General features: G+C 29.5%; 1 protein-coding gene across 13 annotated transcripts in view; it reads left to right on the top strand.

The window, feature by feature from the left end:
• The window catches only part of LOC124357269 (CUGBP Elav-like family member 1), a 1,015,984-nt gene that overhangs the window by 686,390 nt on the left and 307,746 nt on the right, over positions 1-21,848 (top strand). For all 13 annotated transcript variants that reach the window (XM_046808844.1, XM_046808846.1, XM_046808854.1 and 10 more), the window contains one exon: positions 8,103-8,185. In XM_046808844.1, coding sequence (XP_046664800.1) covers positions 8,103-8,185 — 83 coding nt within the window. The remainder of the gene's footprint in view (positions 1-8,102; positions 8,186-21,848) is intronic.

Consider the following 21,848-nt stretch of genomic DNA (forward strand, 5'->3'; position numbering starts at 1 on the left):
GTTATGGTAAATAACTAAATGAATTTGAAGTTCCTTTAAACTTGTATTTTAACATTAAAAAATTAAAAAAGTTTTATAATCTTTCTTCAAAATTAAATATCAGCCTTTCGTTGAGAAATGAGTAAAGGTTATGAGATCTGTTAGTGCAAATAAATAAAATTAGACAACATTCATTCCTTAGCATGAACAATTACAGTATAAATACCTTTTTACTTGCAGTCATTTATTTACTGCTTCTGTATATTAAAAATTTGTGCATGATAGGTTTAAACGTAACCTTCCTTCATTTATAAGAATATTGTTATTAATAGCGAGAATAAATAAAAAAGTATATATCACAGCAAAAACGTAAGTGGAATAGATACATTTTCATTAAAAAGGATTCAATCGTGGTAGTAATCATCAGGAAATTATTTCCCACATTAAATTCTATATAAAATCGTTTGGATATTGTATTTTGGAGTGTTATACCCATTGTAATCTAAAACGCAAGTCTGCAATATAGCAATTTGTATAACCACCTGATGTGTGGTAAACAATAGGTTTAGTTACCAATTCACCAGACGGGAATTATTATATAAATAATAATATAATCAGGTTTGTTTAACATAAATAGTGAAATAGAGTGCCTTGTTAAATTACTTATGATGATAATTTACGTTAATGGCCCCTTATTCACTGGCAATGCTATTTGGTTTGTACCGGTTACCTGAATTTGGTTCAAATTCAAGAAGAACACATATACTTTAAAACAGGTATGTTATAAAGACTGAAACAAGGCCATCTTGGCCACTGATTCTAGCGGTATAACAAGTGAAGATATAAACTCCGCTTCAACTGTACCCACTATTTTGGTCAAATAATTCGATAAAAATTTTAACCCTTCCGCCAAAAACTCTGCACGGGGGCTGGGGGATTGTTTTCTCGGAATTTTTAAATTTAAAGATGGGTGATATTTTGAAGGTCTCTTGAAAAGAACATTTCAAAAATAGTTTATCTTGTTGCTAATGTACAAGGTGTTAAAAAATCTAAAATAAAACATTAATAAGTTTTTTATCGTTACTTGATTAAAAAAACTTACAAAACTATTGATGTCACCAAAAATATGTTAGGACCTACCCTTTAAAAAAAACCTAAGAAAGCTCAATTCCCAAAAATGTCGACTAGTATAAATCATTAATATTTTGAGAATGAAAAAATGTTCATAACTCAAAATATTAAATACAACCGTTTGGTTGCATTACACCAAATTAAAGGTAGTAAAAAATAAAAGCTATTTGAATTTAAACTTTTTTAATACCTTAAAAATTGCAATAGCTGAGAGTGCGCTCTATAGAAATGTAATCACTTTTTCATGGTTAATTGTATAGTCAATTCATTTATTTGCTATTTCAATAGTCGTATTATATCAGAACTGTTATGAAACATCTTTTTCCTTATCTTCGTCGGCTCTGCTAGCAATTTTCTCTAGACACAAAGTTGCCAATACGGAGGAGGTTTTTAACTCTCATCGGGATACTCATTTGCTGTTCTTTATAGACAGTGCATGCTCATTCCTTTCAGATTTGGTTAATGTGGTTTTATAATTTACAATATATTCTGTTTCAATACAATATTACTGTTTCTTCCAGCTTTAAAACCTTTAATTACACAGTACAGAACATCCGTTAGGTATATTTCTCACTGTTTAGACTAGTTCAGAATAATCTATACATACATCTAAAAATTGTTATTCCTACCGAAATATATGCCACTATATTCCTATAAAGAAATCCGTGTCAAATATCGAATAGTATTCTAGTTCCATGAGTAACTGCTAAAAGTTATAGCGTAAGTTCTATATGTTAATTTCTTTATATTATACACCAATAATTTTTAACGAAAATACAATTTTGCAATAAAGTATAAATAATTAATATAAATTTATTTATTTAAAGTATGTTTTTTTTACTATAATCATTAAAGAAGTACCTCATACATCATAAGAAGTAAAACATTTGTGTCTAAAATTACTCGTAACGAATTTGAAATCATAAACTTCATACTGAATTAATTTTCGTCAGTCATCAAAGACGTTTTCTACTCTTTGAAATTCATAGAAATGAAAAGAAAAACGCCTCGTGTAAAAATAACAGCACTTTCAACTTCACGTGTTTTAACGTCAATTAGAGCGAAAATCTATGCGAGTTATAAACCCTCCATTAGTAGAGCTCTCAGCGAACGTCGAGAGCTGCTAAAAACTCTTCTGTCGGAGAAGTTAGAAAACAATTACGGGTTAGTAGGGTCGCTTTAAGGGCGCAATTAGGACCATAACAGCTGTAGGGCCGGTTGAGAGTAGCCACTGAATACTAAGTGTGGGCACTCGCGTGTTCTGCTCTCCTTTATAAGGTCTTCAATTTGAGATTCGTATGATTGGCAACTGCCGAAGCCGTATGTGATTATTTTACGGTATTACTGTACGAAGAAAGTTTGTATGTTTATTTATATGTGTTGGAACTTATCGTTGTGCTTAATATATGGATACGGTTATATAATTTGTTTACATTACTCTACTGTATTAAGATTACATTTATAAACTCTGCATTAGTCCCATATTAAAATGTCGGAAATAGGGAGGAAGAGGACAGATAATCAGACGGGGTTGTAATTACTGTGTATAATATAACCTGTCTCCTATACCCTGGGCTGACTGGGACTGGCCCGGGTCTTTTCCCTGCACTCTCAGCCTCCCGCAGCTGTTTTCTTAATAACACCTTCTTGCACCCTATTAGAGAAACTATGGTTTTATACGTATTACTATGCTTTTTAATTATTTGATGCCATAATTTATAAAATTCGATAAAATATTTGAAAAGTACAAATTTTATAAAACAACATAATAGAGAGGTACTCTGTTTAATTTTTTAACAAAGTTAGTTTTGTATAACAATACGACAATGCAATTACAGTATAAATGTATAGCGACGTTACAAAACTAATATTTCGATGTACTTTTTGTATTTTGTGTTATAAGGATACGTTACAATGTTCCAAACATTGAACTTCCGCAACGAAATTTTGACTCAGGGTGTCTAATATGTTTCAGAAAAGTGATTGATTAAAAGCTTACAATTTAATGGGGTTAGAATAATAACTACACACACGATGTTATTGGGTAAGGTTTTAATTCCTCAACTTTTAAGAATGCGATTAGAATACTCCTATAACATCAAATCATAAAAACTAAGACGATATCCCTAATTTTAAAACTGTCATTCATAAGGATCAGCTCCGGGCAGCTGAGGTGTGCCGGGATATGTGTATAGAAGATTTATCTATCTATTTCACTTTATTACGCGGTGGAATTATCTCACACCACTGTTGCGTATCAGGCTTTACTGAGGTTCCATGCACAATTTCAAGTCTACAGCTCATTCCATTACCAAATTGTCCTGGAATAAAGTAACTTCCCCCAGCAGATAAAAGAGAAATTGTGTCAACTTATTGAGTTATATACTTCAGTGATGCACAGCAAAATCTTGTGAGAGGACATGCACTATCAAAGAACCCTTTCTTGATTATGTAGAATTGAAATTTCATGTGAAGTCTACGGATAAATCATGATATATCTGACGGATTATTAGGCTACACGTGAACTATGTTACGTATTAAAATTGCTTGAATGTATTCAGTTTGTTTACAAATGTATTATTCATTGTGCTATTTTATCGTTGTTATCGCGGTTACCCGTAAGACAAATGTGAAAATATTCTCTAACGCTCAGCTAAATCTCACGGAACAACATGTACCATCATCGAACTAGAGTTTAGCTATAAGCAACACTAGAAATGAAGCTTGTAGAAGTCTATAGCCTAGGTCTAGGTATTGGTCTAGGTCTAAGTGTGCTTGGTAGTCTATGTTGTGTGTTCGTTCTTGTAAAATCGTCGCACAGACAGATAGACAAACATAGATTCGTTTTTAGATTAAAACACTTTTTAAGTGGTTTCTAGAACACTACGACCTGTATACAAAACGCAATATTCAGGTGATAAGTGTTATTATTATAAAGTATGTTGATAAAGGAAATGTATCTAAAGAAATCTGAAATACAATTTTATATTGTCATACAAATAAATCGCACAGTATTGTTGTATACTGGCCAAGACAAGGTGCACAGTTTGAGGAGAGGTTCGGGTGAGGGGGGATGGACGTGATAAACAGCGTATCAGTGTCCGAAGAGCATTATCGCCCAACTTGTCCCGGGCCACGGAGACAATCAAATTTGTCAACTTGCTTTATTTTCTCCCTTGAGCACTTTTAAGCCTTTCTTCTTCTTTAAGGGGACTTTTATACTTCTTCCTCAAGTAGTGCAGTACCATACATTACGGTAATGGCGTTCGCAATTTATCTCAGGTAACTATTGGTAAGATTTTGTTGAATTTACACAAGTGTAGAATAGAAAATATCAAATTGTAATAATTCAAATTGTTGGTTTAATTTTTTCCATTTTAGTTTTCACTAAAATTTAAGATTAAACATGTTATTACTAATCGTAGTGTTCTGATAGGCTTTTTACAAACTTAGAATATACAAAAAAGAAATGAACCGTACTCTTCCAGACATCATTGTGAGGGTATAACTCAAAATCTTTCCTTAACGTGCAATGATTGAAATGTTAATACTATTTTAATTGCCCTTGTTTTTGTTTGAATTACGTATTCTACGAATTGTGAGTTATTTTATATCAACAAACTTTGTTCTCGGAAGTAACTGTTGCCTCTCGAAAAATGAACAAATAAAACTAACAATTAGCATTTTATGAGAAGTTATCAAGCTAACTGTAAAGGTAACTTTAATTAAAGAAACTGCTTTCATATCAAGTTGAATATGTAGCTTTTTATTCGTCACATAAAAGGAATATATGCGATAATGCTATTTATTTAACTTGATCAAACAATATCAACGATTTTGGTATTGAAATTTGCTTTCTCATGCAGTGTTGAGTAGACGGACAAACAATCAATGATGGAAATATTTCATCTTAAATTTTTTAATAGCATTGATAAGTTTAGTTCCACTCGTTGTTTATGGTGGTGTTCATGTTGATCTCATCTTGATTAAAATCTACTAAATTGGCTGAGCGTTAACAATGGGGCTGGAAAAGTTCATTTGTCCGGCTGTAGCCTTATTGGCATTTTCATAAAATTTCAGCGAAACCTATAACGCGGCACCTGGTGTAGTGTACTACTATCTTGTTATATCAATAATATTTCAACCTTAAAATATAGGTCATTCAAGTTTATTATATAGAATAGAGGGCTTTTTTTATTCATATATTTTTATCTAGAAAGAGTTAAATATTAAAAATTGTATATGATTTAAGTAAATTAGTTGTATGCTTATAACCTCAAAACTTTGTGAGGCCTCAGAATAGTGAGGCCAAATTAAAAACAATAACATAGTAACATGAAAGCTATTATGACTCATCATAGCAGAAATGTTTTACAAATTAATCTAAACCATTATTAATACATATTCAAATGATTTTTCGAGATTATTCATCTGATGAACTCTTCCACTGACTAGGAGGTGTATTCCGGTCAATACACCTCATCATCATGACTTTGTTTGAATCTAAATGATTCGCTAAAATATAATTGCACTTGGATCTTTTATGAGAAGTCCTCACATCCATCGATAGTTACTTTTTATGTCCATATACATGAAGCTGGCTCATCGTCTACTTATGATTCATATTATAAATTTAAGGTTTAAATTAAAGAAAATGAGAAAAACTACAAACTAGTAAAACCATGGATAAATGACTTTATGTGCATGAACTTTAAGGGAAGAAATAACATAAACTCGTTAAAAATATCAACATAATGAAAAGCTACGAAGTTATTACAAGCAAATTAGAAATAAACTACGAAATTATATAAATTTACTCACAAAGGAGCTATGAGGAATTCAGATCGAACAGAGCAAAGAAGATTTAAAACCTACCTGTAAACATGAATCAAATTGACAGGGCAATTAATAGACAAAATTACTCAAAGCTTATTCAATATATTTAAATAAACAATGACATTATACATAATCCATATAAAGTTTCAAAATACACACAACAAATTCTTTTTTAATATACCTAGAGTTCTTTTTAATTAAAAATTTCAAAATAAATTTACCGTTAATACAGCAAATCACTTTTTATAGAACCAGTCATTAAAGAAGAGTTTTTGCAAATAGTAAAATCACTGAAAACTAGTAACGCAGCAGGTGTTTGATAGAGTTAGTACTTGCCTATGAAAATAAATTACATCTAAAATAAATTTTGTCTTGCGATATATAATGATTTCAGCTTTAATGCTAAGATATTTCTTAAGAAATTTAAGGATGCTGCTGTTATGCTTTTCCTAAAATTTTAAACATTAATTTCACTTAGGATAACAAAATTTCTTCAAAATAATAATTTTTTTTAAAATAAAACCTAATTTTTAAAGTTGTATAAATGTGGAATTAGATGAATGGCATATTAATGGTTAAGGTGTTATTTAGTAACAGGAAACAGTGTGTTAAGATAGGTGTAGAATTAAATGTGGAAATAAAGAGTGTTGTAACTTAAGGGTCAGTTTTGGGTGCAATTTTATTTATAATCTACATTAATGATCTCTGTGAGGTCAAATTGCATGGGACATTATATGAAGTGAATTTATGCTGCATGGAAAGTGATTGGGAATCAACTAATACGAAACTGCCACGTGATTTGAAATTTCTTCAGTGGTGGTTTACCGTAATCACATGCTGTTGAGTGTCAATCAGGAGGGACCAATCATTTTAGATAACGAAGTTTCATATAAAATCCATTTGATAACATTTAAAAATATAATAAATGGTATTTTAACTTTGTTTAACTTCAAACAAATTACAATTCAGTCCGGTATAGTAGTTTGGAGAAATGCTTAGAACAGCCTAAAGTCGAATTTTATTTTTACAGAAAGATGTGTGGAACTAATTTTTAATTAGTTAAATTTAATATTAAATATTAAATTTAAATATAATAATAATAATTATTATAATAATAAATAATAATTTAAATATATTAAAATTCGTATCCTTAAAATTTTACATTTTAAATGTTTATTCAAAGTTTTAAAGATGTTCTATACTAAAAATGAACATTTTTCCTCAATATGTATGTTATTATAAACAAACATTTACAAATCTAATATTTTTTTAATCCGAAACCTCATCTAGATTATTTTTTAGAACTTATAATTCCGTTGCTCCAAGCAAGTTCAAAAACTAACAATTTTCATAAAGTCTGCTAAAAAACGCATTTTCACTCCATATTGAAATTGTGGTTGTTGAGTGTAGACGCTATACACTTTTTATGGCAACTGAATAATAGAATGGTTTATTTTACCTTTCGCAGAAGCCCCTACACAGCTTTCCTTAAGAATTTACGTGTATATATTACTTTTTATATATTATTCCCAATTTTTATCGGGCTGTTTAAAAAATGTAGATAATATAGATTTAAAGTAGGACAGATGTCTTTAACTGTCTGTCTGACGAGAATGTCTTTAGTTTCAAGAATTCATATGCAATGTCCATTTTTAATTTAAATTTACGGTGTTTTTGTGTATAATTTTTAAATTAAAAAAAATAAATTATATTCTTTAATTGTGCGTTTGGACTTCACGTAATTTTATGGTATGAAATTTTTCTTGGGCACTTCAAAGAACGTTATACTATATCCCTATATAAGGACTGAAACCTCTTTAAAGTGCATTTTACATCATATTAGATGTACTTTATGACTTTTCTACGAATTTCTACAAAATCAAAGATGTTTGTCTTTAATGAGTAAGATACGACAGCGCGCAATATTATTACTAAACTTTTTTTTTTTTTTTTTTTTAATTTCAATTTGTACAAACTGCTTATTCTCTGAATATAAGTATTTTTGGGCACATAAAACCCTCCTTTTCATGTTATAATAAAATGTTCCCATCCCTTCTAAATAACAAACCCAAATTTTGAATAATTCTTTATTCCTACTTATAATACGCGTAATGCTATATGTTTTGGCTCTAGTACATAATTATCCTTTGTTACAGGCTGTTGTTTTGTCACCTTCTTCACGAGAAAAGCCGCCCTTGATGCTCAAAATGCCCTCCATAACATCAAAACGCTACCAGGGGTGAGTTCAAATTTTTATTTATCTAACGATATAAGTAACCTTTTTCAGAATTACTTAAGAATCGCAAAAAAGAAAAACTAAAAGTATATTTTTTTGTGTTTCTCCCTCTATATCTCCAATTATACGTATATTTGTATATGTATCTTAGTAATGTTTACTTCAGTTAACTTAATTGACATTATTGCTGCAATTTTGAAAAAATGAATTTCAAATTTTAACTTTTTATTTTATATATACGATCCCATAATATACGAGCTGTAAACTAAGAAAACAAAAAACATCTTAGAGCGTATTCATTTACAAAATGTTTTATTCTTGACGTAATAATAACTTATTTTAAGTAAATACCTAATAAATAACTTTTAGTTTAATATATTACTTAGCAATTTTTCTCATATATATATATATATGTACTCTTAGAAAAATATTAACGGATAAAACATTCATTATTGGTTCCAACATTATATTTCTTTGAATCATTGCAGCTAACACAATGTATTTCTTAAGTATTCTCAACTCGATTTTATAAAACCGCTAGTCTTTTTACTCGTCCATTCTTCTGTATGAAGTCTGGTTATTTATGCATATATTTCATGACTTTTAATTAATGCCGATAATGCTCTAAGACCATATGATTTCAAAGAGTTTAGATGTTTGTGATTATAAAGAGATAACAAATATATATACATTATTCATTTTAAGGGTATGGGAATTACAAAGATTGAAATATTGTGCATTTTTACACTAAATATGAATTCCCGAAATCAAATCATTAACTAAAAACATTATATATATATTTACTTCCTCATGTTATTATTTCCTTTCTCGTACTATTTCCTTTAACTTAGAGAAGTAGATGTTTATACATTCAAAACTAGTTTTCTTTTGTCTGAATGTGGTCAATCTAAGATAAGTCGGCTGGATTGCGGCTTACGATGAAACAACCTTTTCACTAAAGACCCACTAAAGAATCTGAGAAAGAAGACTTAGAGAAATGGGACACTCGTTTATAAAAAGTTCCTTTATACACTCTTTTACTTTCATCTTTAAAACGTCATGCAAATCGTATGCGTCCTGTTTTATGTTGAATAGTAAATAATAATATTATTTGAGTGTAGTTTTTTTATTTATTATATTTTAGTGACATTTATTGATTGAGTTACTCCATGTTGTTTGACAAAGAAAATCTGTCACTGATAGATATTTCATCACCGCCAAAATGTAAAGTTTGTTTTTTTTATTGACTGGTTTTACAATAATAATTTAATTACAACATTTTCAGTACGAGCACATGGAAGATATAATCCATAATGATTTTTAAAAACTAAGTTCTTCATAATACTTACCATAAAAATTGGTAATTGAGATAAAAGATGTACTGTTGTATAAAGCTGATTTTAGTAGGACAAAGTTCAGTGTTACCTATCAAGAACAATGTTAAACACACTTGTATTCCATTATTTTTGGTCTTATAGCATACTCGTATGTTGAATTGTTTAACCATTACAGATTTGACTTTCAGTCAGTAATTTTATTCCTAGTAGGAATGCTAAAGCAGTACACAAATACTGATCTTTATATTCCTCGCAGAAACGATATCTCCTAAAATATAAGAGCTCGTTCACATTACCATGAAAGCTTTTCCTTTTAAAGAAACCATTTATCAAACTGGTTCTGTATTGAGACAATCATGACACTGAAAACACCTTTAAAATATTTAAAAGAAGTTATAGGCTATTTTTAACTAAATTTAAAATGGTAAATCACTTCGTAAATAGATTTGGTGTGAAAGGAATCTATAACAAGTAATGCACTATGGCTGTTATCTCCAATTACCTGAGGTTCAGTGGCAATCATCAGTATAACAGGTTCCTGTAAAGCAATACCACATGGAGTGGTCATTATTGGCACTGTTCCACCCCAACCCCTCCCACTCAATAACATTGGCATCCAACAACAAATCGGGACAACAAATTGAATTAGAAAGTCATCAGTGAGGCTTTATAGCTTTTTTATTAAATTTTATATTTCTGCCATCAGTATTTACTGCGGTATTATTATTTTAGTGATGTACGAGTGTAAAACTATTTGATTCCTATTAATACACTTCCACAAGAGAAAGAGCCTATCCCGGAATCGTGAAATTTAGAAAAGGCATACTTTCTTGAACACTTTTAAAATTTAAAATTTTAACTCTTTATAAGTTTGAAAATTTGTGCTAATAAACTAGCACTTTTGCCTGCTCTCAATACTCAATACTTAAAAATTTTTTAAACCTACTTTTAGTCAACTGCAGGGTTTGTATCTATTATTCGGAAATATAACTATCAAAATAGCTCTAAAACTATATGGCAAAGAATAAAACATACATTTCTCTACTGTTAAGAAGAATCTTAAATAAACTTGTGAGGTTGTGTCTTATTTATCAATACAACCAAACTTGATTTTTTTTCTAGGTTAAGTTTCCACTTACCTACATACCCCCTCCTCATTCTAACCTAACAGCTGTAATCTAAACCAGATTAACAGGTATACCCACAATTGCAATAACAAAAAAATATGTTGTAGGAACAAATATACCTTTTGTATTATTCTTATGTTTAATAATTTTTTTTTTTTATCATTGAACAATCTAAAATATTAAAAATGATTACTCTGTCAGTAGGCCTAATATAATGTTTGGATCGCACACTCGAAAATGATGGCGAACAAAGGGACTCTCAAAATAAATACAGCGTATAAGACATGCACACATAAACATACATTCTTACATGCGTTCGCTCCATACCACATTAAGCTATTTTAAACACATCTACTCCAACCGAAATAGAAAACCTCAAAACGTATACAACAGAAATTTCCCCTTCACATTTTCGACTGCAACGTATATTATTTCGGTTTCCCCAGGAGTATTCACTTCTGGGTGATTTATACCTTTCAGTATAAAACCTAGGTGCAGAAAAACCGATGTATTACTTACATCTGGCTAACTCCAGGGATGATCAGTAGCATCATATCACTAACCGCATAATATTTCGAGATGTTGAGGTGAAGGGGTTGAGCGACAGGTCTAATTTATTGTGGGGGATGGAGTGGATGTAGTATTAAGCATTGTTGCATGCCTAAACATGACCGTAAGCACTTTCACTGGAAGAGCCCGAAACAGAGCTAAGTCCTCTTCTTCTGAGATGGCATGACTAAAATATAGTGACCGCTATCCTTCCTCATTGTGGATTTAACATAATATATCGGCAGGATAGAGCCCCTTTCCTTAGCCTAGCACATCTAAACATCCTGTCACTCCCGAAGCAAGCGCAAAGGTTCTTTTAGGACTAAGTTCAATGAGAAGTTTACTCAGCTTCTTGTCTTAAGTGAATTAAATAATGTTATAATGTTATTCCGGCTCTAGAGTAGACAATGGCGCCGTTCTTATGGTTAACTCAGACCAAGTAACTGTAAAACATCACGTAATAATTTTATCAAACCAATATATTTTTTGTACAAAAAATCAGGTGATCCTCTTAAAAACACTCAAGTTCCTCGAAAGATCACTGTTAACGTTTTAAGAGAAGATAAGCTTTCAATCAGTTTAGTATGCATTTAATGAAGCAATTAGTGGAATTATAGAGATTACACTTTAGGATATTGTTGAATGAAGAAATCCTCGGTCGAGGGATAAGAAAAATCCTAACTCTTAAGAGATTTCGAAGAAGGAACAATAAACAAAGGTTGATCAAGCAACAAAAACCTCCACTTCGAAACACTTCTAGAGGGTGGCTACTTATTGTCGCATTGTTCTTTATCTTTTCCATGAAGAGAGAAAGTAAATCCTGTATTTTATTTTTTCTTTAGTTAATACCTATACTTTAATATCATTATATTTTATATTTTATTAAACAATAAATACACACATCTACGCAATTTTAATTAAACTTTATTACTCACTACCAAGTACTTTATTTTAAGACTTTATGAGACGAGCACTATAAGTTGTGTAATAATACGGATAGTGTAGAACTGAAAAATGTATTTAATTACACTAAAAACGTTTTAGCCTATTTTACATTTTAGACAACTTAAATATATAAAATGCTTGGTTGTCAAACATCACTCAGGGTGTGTTTTAAGAAACCAGAACACTCTTGTTACCGTTGTTTATAAATTTAGTTTAGTTGCAACGGCAATGTCGGTTTTTTAGTATCGTTGTAACATATTACCACCATAGAGGACAATCATAAGAGGATGAATCACTAACATTACCACTCTTAACTTTATTTCGCTTTATTTATCAGTGAGTAGATTTTCAAATGATTACTAAACTTATTAGTTTAAATTCATGTTATGATTGAAATTAAAATCATTCCATTCTCTATAAACTGTCAAGGAAAGTAGATTACGTACTCATCTAGTTTTTAAACTAAAAATGGAAAAAGATTATCATCATTTAATAATTTAGCAACATATTTAACTACCTGTATGTTCAAATTTTACTTGACTCCCAAGAGTCAAAATATTTTAAGTAACCCATATACCTAAATTACACATATTAATGTAGACTGTATAAGAAACTCATTACAATTAAAGATATTGTAGTAATATAAATGTATTTCATAACGAATATTTGAAATCCGATAGCCGAATCTGAGAATTTTGTTATTTTCACATCAATTTGATGGCATTTAAAAATATGATTGAATATATAAGGCTAACAAATGTCTTGTGGATTGTCATAAAATTATAAAATAAGTCATGATGTACAATCAAGCTTTCAATCAAGTCTTTATATTAAAATACATGTACTAATAAATGCGCCTTTTACCTAAAAAATTATATATACTATAATCCATCATATTTTCAGAAATTGTGTTTCTTACTTGAACATTTCTGGAATAAATTGTTTGAATATATCTGAACGCAACAGTAAATTTAATGGAAATAGAAGAATATTATTACCCCAGGTGGACGGCTTTACATAATCCACCACTTAAAAATCCACCCTTACTTTAGGGTTCTGGAGCTCTAATGAATATGCCAGGACCTCTCCTGTACGGGACTGCAGTGTAAGCATTATTCCCACTAAATATTTATAATATCTGGTTGGTGTACTATATTCTGGTTTATCTTTATTTTACCACTAATTCTTCCTTTATTACCGTGTGATCGTGTGATACTGATATAAACGAGAACTAAATCTAATGTTAGTGTGTGGCTTTTCATTTAGATTTACATCGCTCTATACGCTGAGTTATAAACTTTGGAGTTTAATGTGACTACTTTTGTCACTTTCAAAAGACCAAACTAGTTTTTGGGACCGACTTATTATAGCTTTAAAAACGTTTTACTATTCCACTATGGAAAATTCCAGAACGGATAAGATTTGCTTTTTTGAAACTATAAATTTTTAAATAAACTGTTTTCTACCATTACCAAAATTGACTGATTATGCTTTGCAGAATTGTTAAAAATATCAAAGCAAACATATAACAAAATTTTTAACATGAGTCACCAGAGATTATTTTATATTCTACCATCTGTCACATTAAGTGTATTTTTAATTGAGATTTCCAAACGAGATATATATATATATATTTATTTATTTATATAAAATAAGGATTTTCTTTTACTAATAAATACGTTTTGAACAGGAGTATTAGGTAAGGACTTTTTGAGATTTTCTTGCTACAACAACAGTTTATTAAAGCAATAAAAATTCCTTTTTAAGATTTGAGCTATTTTAAAACTATCATATATATATATATATATATATATATATATATATATATATTGTGTATATATATATATATATATATATACAATACAAAATACAAAAGTAGAGATAATTGTAATATCCCGAAATATCACGTATAGGTCACTTCACTAACCGCGAGTCTTCTCGATAATCAAAGGTACAGCGAATATTGGTTCTCATTTTACATCATCAACTTGAAAATGACATTTAGTCAATAAGGCAAGCTAAGTGTAAAATATTTTGCAGTATATTTAATCTATATTACATTATATTTTTATAGTCGATGATTAAGTGTATTTTTAATTGAGATTTCCAAACGAGATATATATATATATATATATATATTTATTTATTTATTTATTTATATAAAATAAGGATTTTCTTTTACTAATAAATACGTTTTGAACAGGAGTATTAGGTAAGGACTTTTTGAGATTTTCTTGCTACAACAACAGTTTATTAAAGCAATAAAAATTCCTTTTTAAGATTTGAGCTATTTTAAAACTATCATATATATATATATATATATATATATATATATATATATTGTGTATATATATATATATATATATATATATTGTGTGTGTGTATATATATATATATATATATATATATATATATATACAATACAAAAGACGAAAGTAGAGATAATTGTAATATCCCGAAATATCACGTATAGGTCACTTCACTAACCGCAAGTCTTCTCGATAATCAAAGATACAGCGAATATTGGTTCTCATTTTACATCATCAACTTGAAAATGACATTTAGTCAATAAGGCAAGCTAAGTGTAAAACATTTTGCAGTATATTTAATCTATATTACATTATATTTTTATAGTCGATGATTTAGTCGAAACGATGTAAAGAGTTAATTTTGAGTTTCTTTTATTCTTTTGGATCTCTTCAGGTGAACATGACTCAATATTCCAGGATTCAACTCTGTAACAGTCAGATTCCAGACGCCACACTAAGATTGGAGCTAAACACAAAATTCACATTCACATCAATCCTTCCCACCATAGCTTCGATAATTTTTAACCTTCTTTTAATCACTACTTTATGGGTTCTGGACATTCAACAATCTCTCAGCAGTTTTAAGGAACTGGTGTTTGACTAGTTGTCACTTTCATTAAAAGTGTATCTCTTATACTGACAATGCTAGCCTTCACATAACCTTCCAGGTTTGTGGTTGAACATACCTGAAACCACAGCTCAACAATCTACCTGTATCTTTAGATCAAAGCTTTTTTTCCATGTTTTATTAGATTTGATACGAATACGCATGAGAAAACACGAGATCCGTAACTTGCCACTTTTGAAATTCGCGATGGTGGAATTTTAAATATTTCAAATGATGTAGAAGTCAGTTTGTGAAACCCACCTAGTGTTGTTTATCTCTCCCACAGTCCATTACCAGAGTAATCCACTTGGAGCGTAATGAGCTGAGAGATGGATTGCATAATTAACATGTGATGGCCAATAGTACTTGTCGTCGGTTAGGTAATGGCACTAACACGATACCATAATCACCCTGAATTGCGGTAAACCGTGTGGAAAGTGTCGGACAGTACTAACACAACTGAGCCTACAATGTGTGATGTTATATTGGTTTGCTTTTATTTTTCTAAAGAACTTGATGTTTGGTGATAGAGCAAAGCTCTAGGGCTGTTCAAATAGATTTTAGATTGTGATATTAGATCTCTTGATAGTGCATTAATGTAAGCTCTAGTAGTGAACGTATCATCCGTTCAAGTACGTATACTACAGTTCTCATCCCACAGTATACTCTGGTTTCCATCGTATTGCTACTATGAGTATAATCTCCAGCAGCAATAATAGTACATTTATCCCAATGAATAGAATGTTGCTCTAATTTATAGCTTTATATATCTCGTTTTGGAATTCATATTCCTTTCTCACTTAGTACACGTTGTATGAAAAAATTTGCATTATAAATAAGAATTATAAAACAAACGTTTTAATCTATACTTATAAACAACAGAGTTTGCACCATCACCCCCTCACCCTCTATTGAATACATGTAACGATAAAGCGTATAGTAACGGAGAATTCTGCTATATTTGTATTAGCAACAGGCGTAACGTCAGAGAATACTTTTTTATACTATTTAACATATTTTGGAAAGGATTATAACGTAAAACCCATGTAAAACTATTTGTAAAATTTAAATTAAATCTTCAAAATTTATAAAACTCAAAGATTCTATTACGATGTTTATTGATGACATTTATCAGTATTGATAACTGATGAGAACTTTTTCCACTTTTCCCAACTGTACTGATGAGAATTATAAATATGTTGTAATTTAACAGAGGTGATTTAGGTACAGTACACAGAGAAGAGCAAAGAAATATTCGTAAAATAAACCTACATGTAAACGGTTGGATAACGGAATCTTTGTAATATTCATTTACCTCTTCTCCTTTATGAAGGGATAAAGGATTAGAACCCTTATAAAACTTTGATAGCTTGTAAAAAAACCCCATAATCATAATCTGAATGTATGAAAGCGATTATCTGAACTGTGTGTATCTGAGTATATGAATGCGAAATATCTCATAACATATCAAGATAATGAGTGTTTACGATTCCCTTTTTTCCAGCTCACCATATGAGAAGAGTATGTTTACCTAATTTTTGTTTATTTGATACATTTTACTGAATCTTTTAGATTATTTTATGCTGTTTAGCATACTAGTACTGTAAATGTTTGTAATAGTTTTCATTGATCTTTCCGTGGATTACGATTATGACAAAGTTCCAGAAAATACAAATTTATTGCATATTTTCACCAATTGTGATTCATGTACCCCAAAATAAAAAAAACACCATTAGTACATACCCTAATCATCCTCTTCCCTCCCTTAACTTTTGAATTTTTTGAAATTTTATTGGGATGTTTAAATATAAAAATGTTTTCGATGGGTTTCATTATTACTGTGATGATGATAAGGTGAGATTTAATTCTCAAATGTCATGTGGAATAACCCATTGAGTTGTATCTGATATGATAATATGATATCAATGAAATCAATAAAATCTATATCCGGCCAGTTCTGTTTGAACGAGGTAAAGATTCTAACATTAATTTTGGTGTATTGAGCCACTTAGAGACCTTTTCTAATGGTCATAATTCTTCTTTTATAACTTTTAAATTATGTTTTAGCGCCATAGAGTTACAGTTCGTTTGAACGTACAGTACACTACTTACGTTTATATTTACTTACGCCACAAAACCATCACCTTTATAAACTTATTTTTCTTAAACTTAGAAATTAAATACGTACTTAATATCTGCTCTTAATCAATAAAAATGTATGTATTTATAAAAAATATAAAAATAGTTTGAATATATTTTTCTTGATTGGCTTCCCTTATACGATTTAAACTAATTTTTACATGTTTACACTTAGGTAGTTATTTTGCATATTGTAACATTACGTGTTAATGAACTTCCAAATGTTTTGAATCGCTTCATGTGATTTTTGTACTATTTAGACATCTTAAATGGTTTGAAAATAAAAAAATATTGTTAACTACTAAGTTGTTTTCATAACAATATGTTCATATATACTAATTCGTATAAAAATTCAAATCTTATTTTATCATATACATCACAACTGAATCATATGTTTCAAAATGCCGACAGTGCCAGAAAAAAATATTAAATTTTTCATTTCATTTAATAAAACAATAACCCGAGTAACCCGTCTTACTGCTGCTGGAATGGTTTAAAATTTATCTGAAAGTCGTGTCAGTTTTAAATACCGTCAGTTAAAAAATCTGTTAAAGTAACAACCTTGTGCTTCCCGTTTAATGATAAAAGAAATAAAATAATTTCTTTATAATTATGATTAAATTTTGGCCAATATTTTCAATGAAGCTTCATGTTAACATTCCGAGGTATTATCATTTATAGAGATTTATTGAAAATTCCCTCTAAATATAATCAATTAGATGAATACAACTAGTAAGTCTGGTAAATTTAAATAACTCAAATTTCAGCATTGCGTACTTTTGCAAAGATTCATATTGAGAACTAAATGCTGAGGGAACAAGTTTTTTTTAAGTGAGTTTTTGAAAATATATGTTAGTAATTCTTTCTTAGTAAAAGCTATTATATTAACAAGTTAACATTAAAATAGAAATGTCTTTGACAATGCATTCTATCTTACTGAGCTCTCTTATCACGTTTCATTTACGTCCGCTTGAAATAGAAAACCATCCAAAATACCATTACATTTCAAGAATATAACATGATTCTTATCCCAATTTTTCATCTATGTGTTCAGAAATAACATGCATTAGTTAAACAGTAACCGTATTTGTAATTTATATTTATATATATATATATATATATATATATATATATATATATATATATATATATATATATATATATTTGGGAGTCTTTGATTTGGGACTTTCTGACCATTATTTGGTGGCTGTAACCTTTAACGTTCAGAATGCTAATTTTGAAACTAATAAATCTATGCTAGTTAATAGTACAAAATTTGTAGATAATGATAAATTAAAATAATCAGTTACAGAATTGTGATTGGGATGTAGTCTTTTCTTGTAGGGTTGTTAATATGTGATTAGAGTATTTTTATAAGAATATAAATAATGCAATTCAAAATAGCTCCTACACAAAAGAACTTTCAAGTAGATTTATTAAAAGCAAAATTAAAAAGCCCATGTATAAATAATAGTATTTTGACTAAGTTAAAAAAAAAAAAAAGGGATAAGCTTTATAGTATTATGTTAAGAAGACCCTATGACGACAGATTTAGAAACCATTATGCAAATTTTTAAAAAACAGTAGCAGTCGTAGGACTTGCCGATAGAAGTGAAAACGGAACTATTAAGTTGAGAGTAATTAAAAAACTATATGCAAAAATTATATGAAATTTTTTATGTTTTATATTTATTAGTTACATATGATGGGTTTTAAACAAATCGATGAACAAAATATAAATACAAAGTGGTTGAAAAAATAATTAATATACAATTATCTTAACAACATCTTAATAAAAACAATAAATGAACATATTTCATAAAATCTAAAATTATTATAACATTTTTTTTAATTTTCCAATTTTAAAATCCACGAAAAAATATTATCAAAATAACTAGAAATCTATTTTACCACGCTAGTAAGATAAATCTTTATACCGTAATAATACTCATTTCATGATGAAGAGGTTAAATATTAAAAAACATAATTAAAATGAATAATGCTAATTTTAAATACAAATATTCGTACAAATATTAAAAATGTTTAAAAAATATATTCGTTGTTTTCATTATTCATTTATCTATATAATTAATAGTTAGTTAAACATAGAATACAATGTGAGTAAACACCGATTGTAACAACAGTGAGTTGAACACCGTTGTAAATAATACAGTTATTGCTACGGATAAATTATATAATTGCAATAACAATTAAACCCACAATATTTTTAAAACTAATAAATTAGTTAAAATAACTTGGTTCTTTCGTAAAGGTATTTTTATTGCACAATAAACTAATTTATTGAGTTAATACGGTATCAGTGAGCCAATGCGCCAACTACAGTTCCGGCAGAAAACGTTCACTCATCACTTCATACGCTACTACAGGCTTAAACTAAACTTCCAATAAAAAAATGATAAATTACAAAAAAAAATATTCATCTATTTTCACACAACTTTCTTGCTGACAAATTTTGTCTGACCAAAAAATAAAAAAAATCCTCGCTTACTACTTTTTTCTTGTCATTGTAATACGCTATGTAAAATGTAAACAATAATCATAAATTATTTCGAAATTGTTTTAATATTTAAAAATGTAACAATAGATTGCCAATATTAAGAGCTTTAATTTGACGCATCTTACAGAATTGTACGACATTGGCTTCACTTTTAAATCGCGAGAGGAAGCCGTAAAGGTCACTGATTTTTCGCAGTCTGTTTTTTCATACTCCGCCGGGGACAGTTTTAACACAGCGAGACTGACTTTTTCATGCAGGTTAGTAGTCCGCGGCCAAGTCTACGGTTAAAAAACACAGCGAGACTGACTTTTTCATGCAGGTTAGTATCATTAGCATGTCGGTGACGCGAAACCGAGGATTTTACCCTCTACCAAAACGCTCAACGCGCCTAAAGAAGTTTTCACTTCAAAAAGAACTCAACTCTAGTATAACTGTAGCCAAACAAAATTATTACAGAAACCTTTTAAAGTAACTCGAATGCTAAGGAACAGTGGAAAATAATTAATAACATAACAGGTAACAGTAAAAAAAACAAACTTTTGATAACATTATTTTAGAAAATGGGGAAACTATAGAAGATCCAGAGATAGTTTGTGATGATTAAATAAATATTTTATTAATGCACATGCACGCTTATGTGAAGACACTACAAAGGATATCGACTTGTCTTACATACCCAATATAGCTAATTCTTTTTTTGTATTACCTACTTCTGAAGACGAAATAATTAGTACTATAAATGGTTTTAAAAAATAAAAATTCATGTGGGAATCGACAAATATATCAGTGAACCTCTTAAAGGTTATAGCACCGAGTGTAAATACAGGCCTCTGAATTATATATTCAATTTAAGTTTTGTTAGTGGTAGGTTTCCAAACTGTATTTAAAACTAGTTTTAGAGTTGTAGCTATTCAAAAGAAAACCCAATGACGTAAATGTCGATAGCCTAAGACCAATTAGCTTGCTACCAGTATTGTCTAAAGTTCTAGAAAAACTTATGAAAAAAGGCTTGTCCATTTTTTTTAAAATTCAAATAACTTTTTTAGCCTAAAATCAATATGGTTTTACAGAGGGGAAATCAACCGAAATCGCGCTAACAAATTTTGTTGAAGTACTTTATAACAGTATTAATTCTAAAAAGAAAAACTTCTGCGGTTTTTTATTGATTTTAAAAAAGCCTTCGACATGGTTGACCATGAATTATTGATTGCAAAAATGGAAAGGATTGGCGTCAGGTCAGGGGAGTACTTGGCGTGGATTAAAAGCTATTTAGTGGGTAGGGAACAGAAATATAAGTTTAAAAATATTTATAAGTGCTAAGAGAACCATTTTGAAGGGTGTTCCTCAGGGCTCAGTATTGTCAGCGACGCTTTTCCTGATTTTCATTAAACGACCTCCTAGAAAAGCGTTTTACAGGAAACATAACAACTTTTGCTGACGACATTGCATTTTTCTTACTCGCATAGCGATAATATAAATGTTTATATTTGAATCAATTAAAAAGGATTTAAAAATGTTAAGTGAATGGTGTTGTTATTGTAATAAATATGGTATTAAAATGTCTCAAAAACTAAGTATGTCAATTTTGACACTAATCCATTTGATTTTGATAGACAAATAATATATCATGACGTTTCTTGTCAAATTAATGTATACAAATGTAATCAAATAATAGAAAAAAGTAAAAATACTTTCAAATATTTGGGAATGTATTTGGATGAAAATTTGTCATGGAAGAAACATACATCAGAATTGAATATGAGTTTAAGGAAAGGTGTAAGAACTTTCTACTATTTACGGAATCTTTGTGAAAGTGATTTATTAAAAAAAGCATTATATTACGCACTTATACATTCACGATTACAATATGCAATTCACTGTTGGGGAGGGGCTTTTCAAAAATTTAATGGGGAAAATTAGCACAAACTCAAAAAACTTTTCATTCGTATAATATTATTTAAAAAAGAGAAGAGAACCACCACTGCCTTTGTTTAGAGAGCTTAAAGTATTGCCACTCAAACATCTATTTGTATTCAAGGTTTTAAAAATATTTTTTCAAAGGAGTGGGGCAATTCGGAAAATGAACAACGTTATGATCATCATTATGGAACTAGAAACAGGACACATGGGATCTC

The sequence above is a fragment of the Homalodisca vitripennis genome, chromosome 3 (genome assembly GCF_021130785.1).
Source record: "Homalodisca vitripennis isolate AUS2020 chromosome 3, UT_GWSS_2.1, whole genome shotgun sequence".
Classification (NCBI taxonomy): domain Eukaryota; kingdom Metazoa; phylum Arthropoda; class Insecta; order Hemiptera; family Cicadellidae; genus Homalodisca; species Homalodisca vitripennis.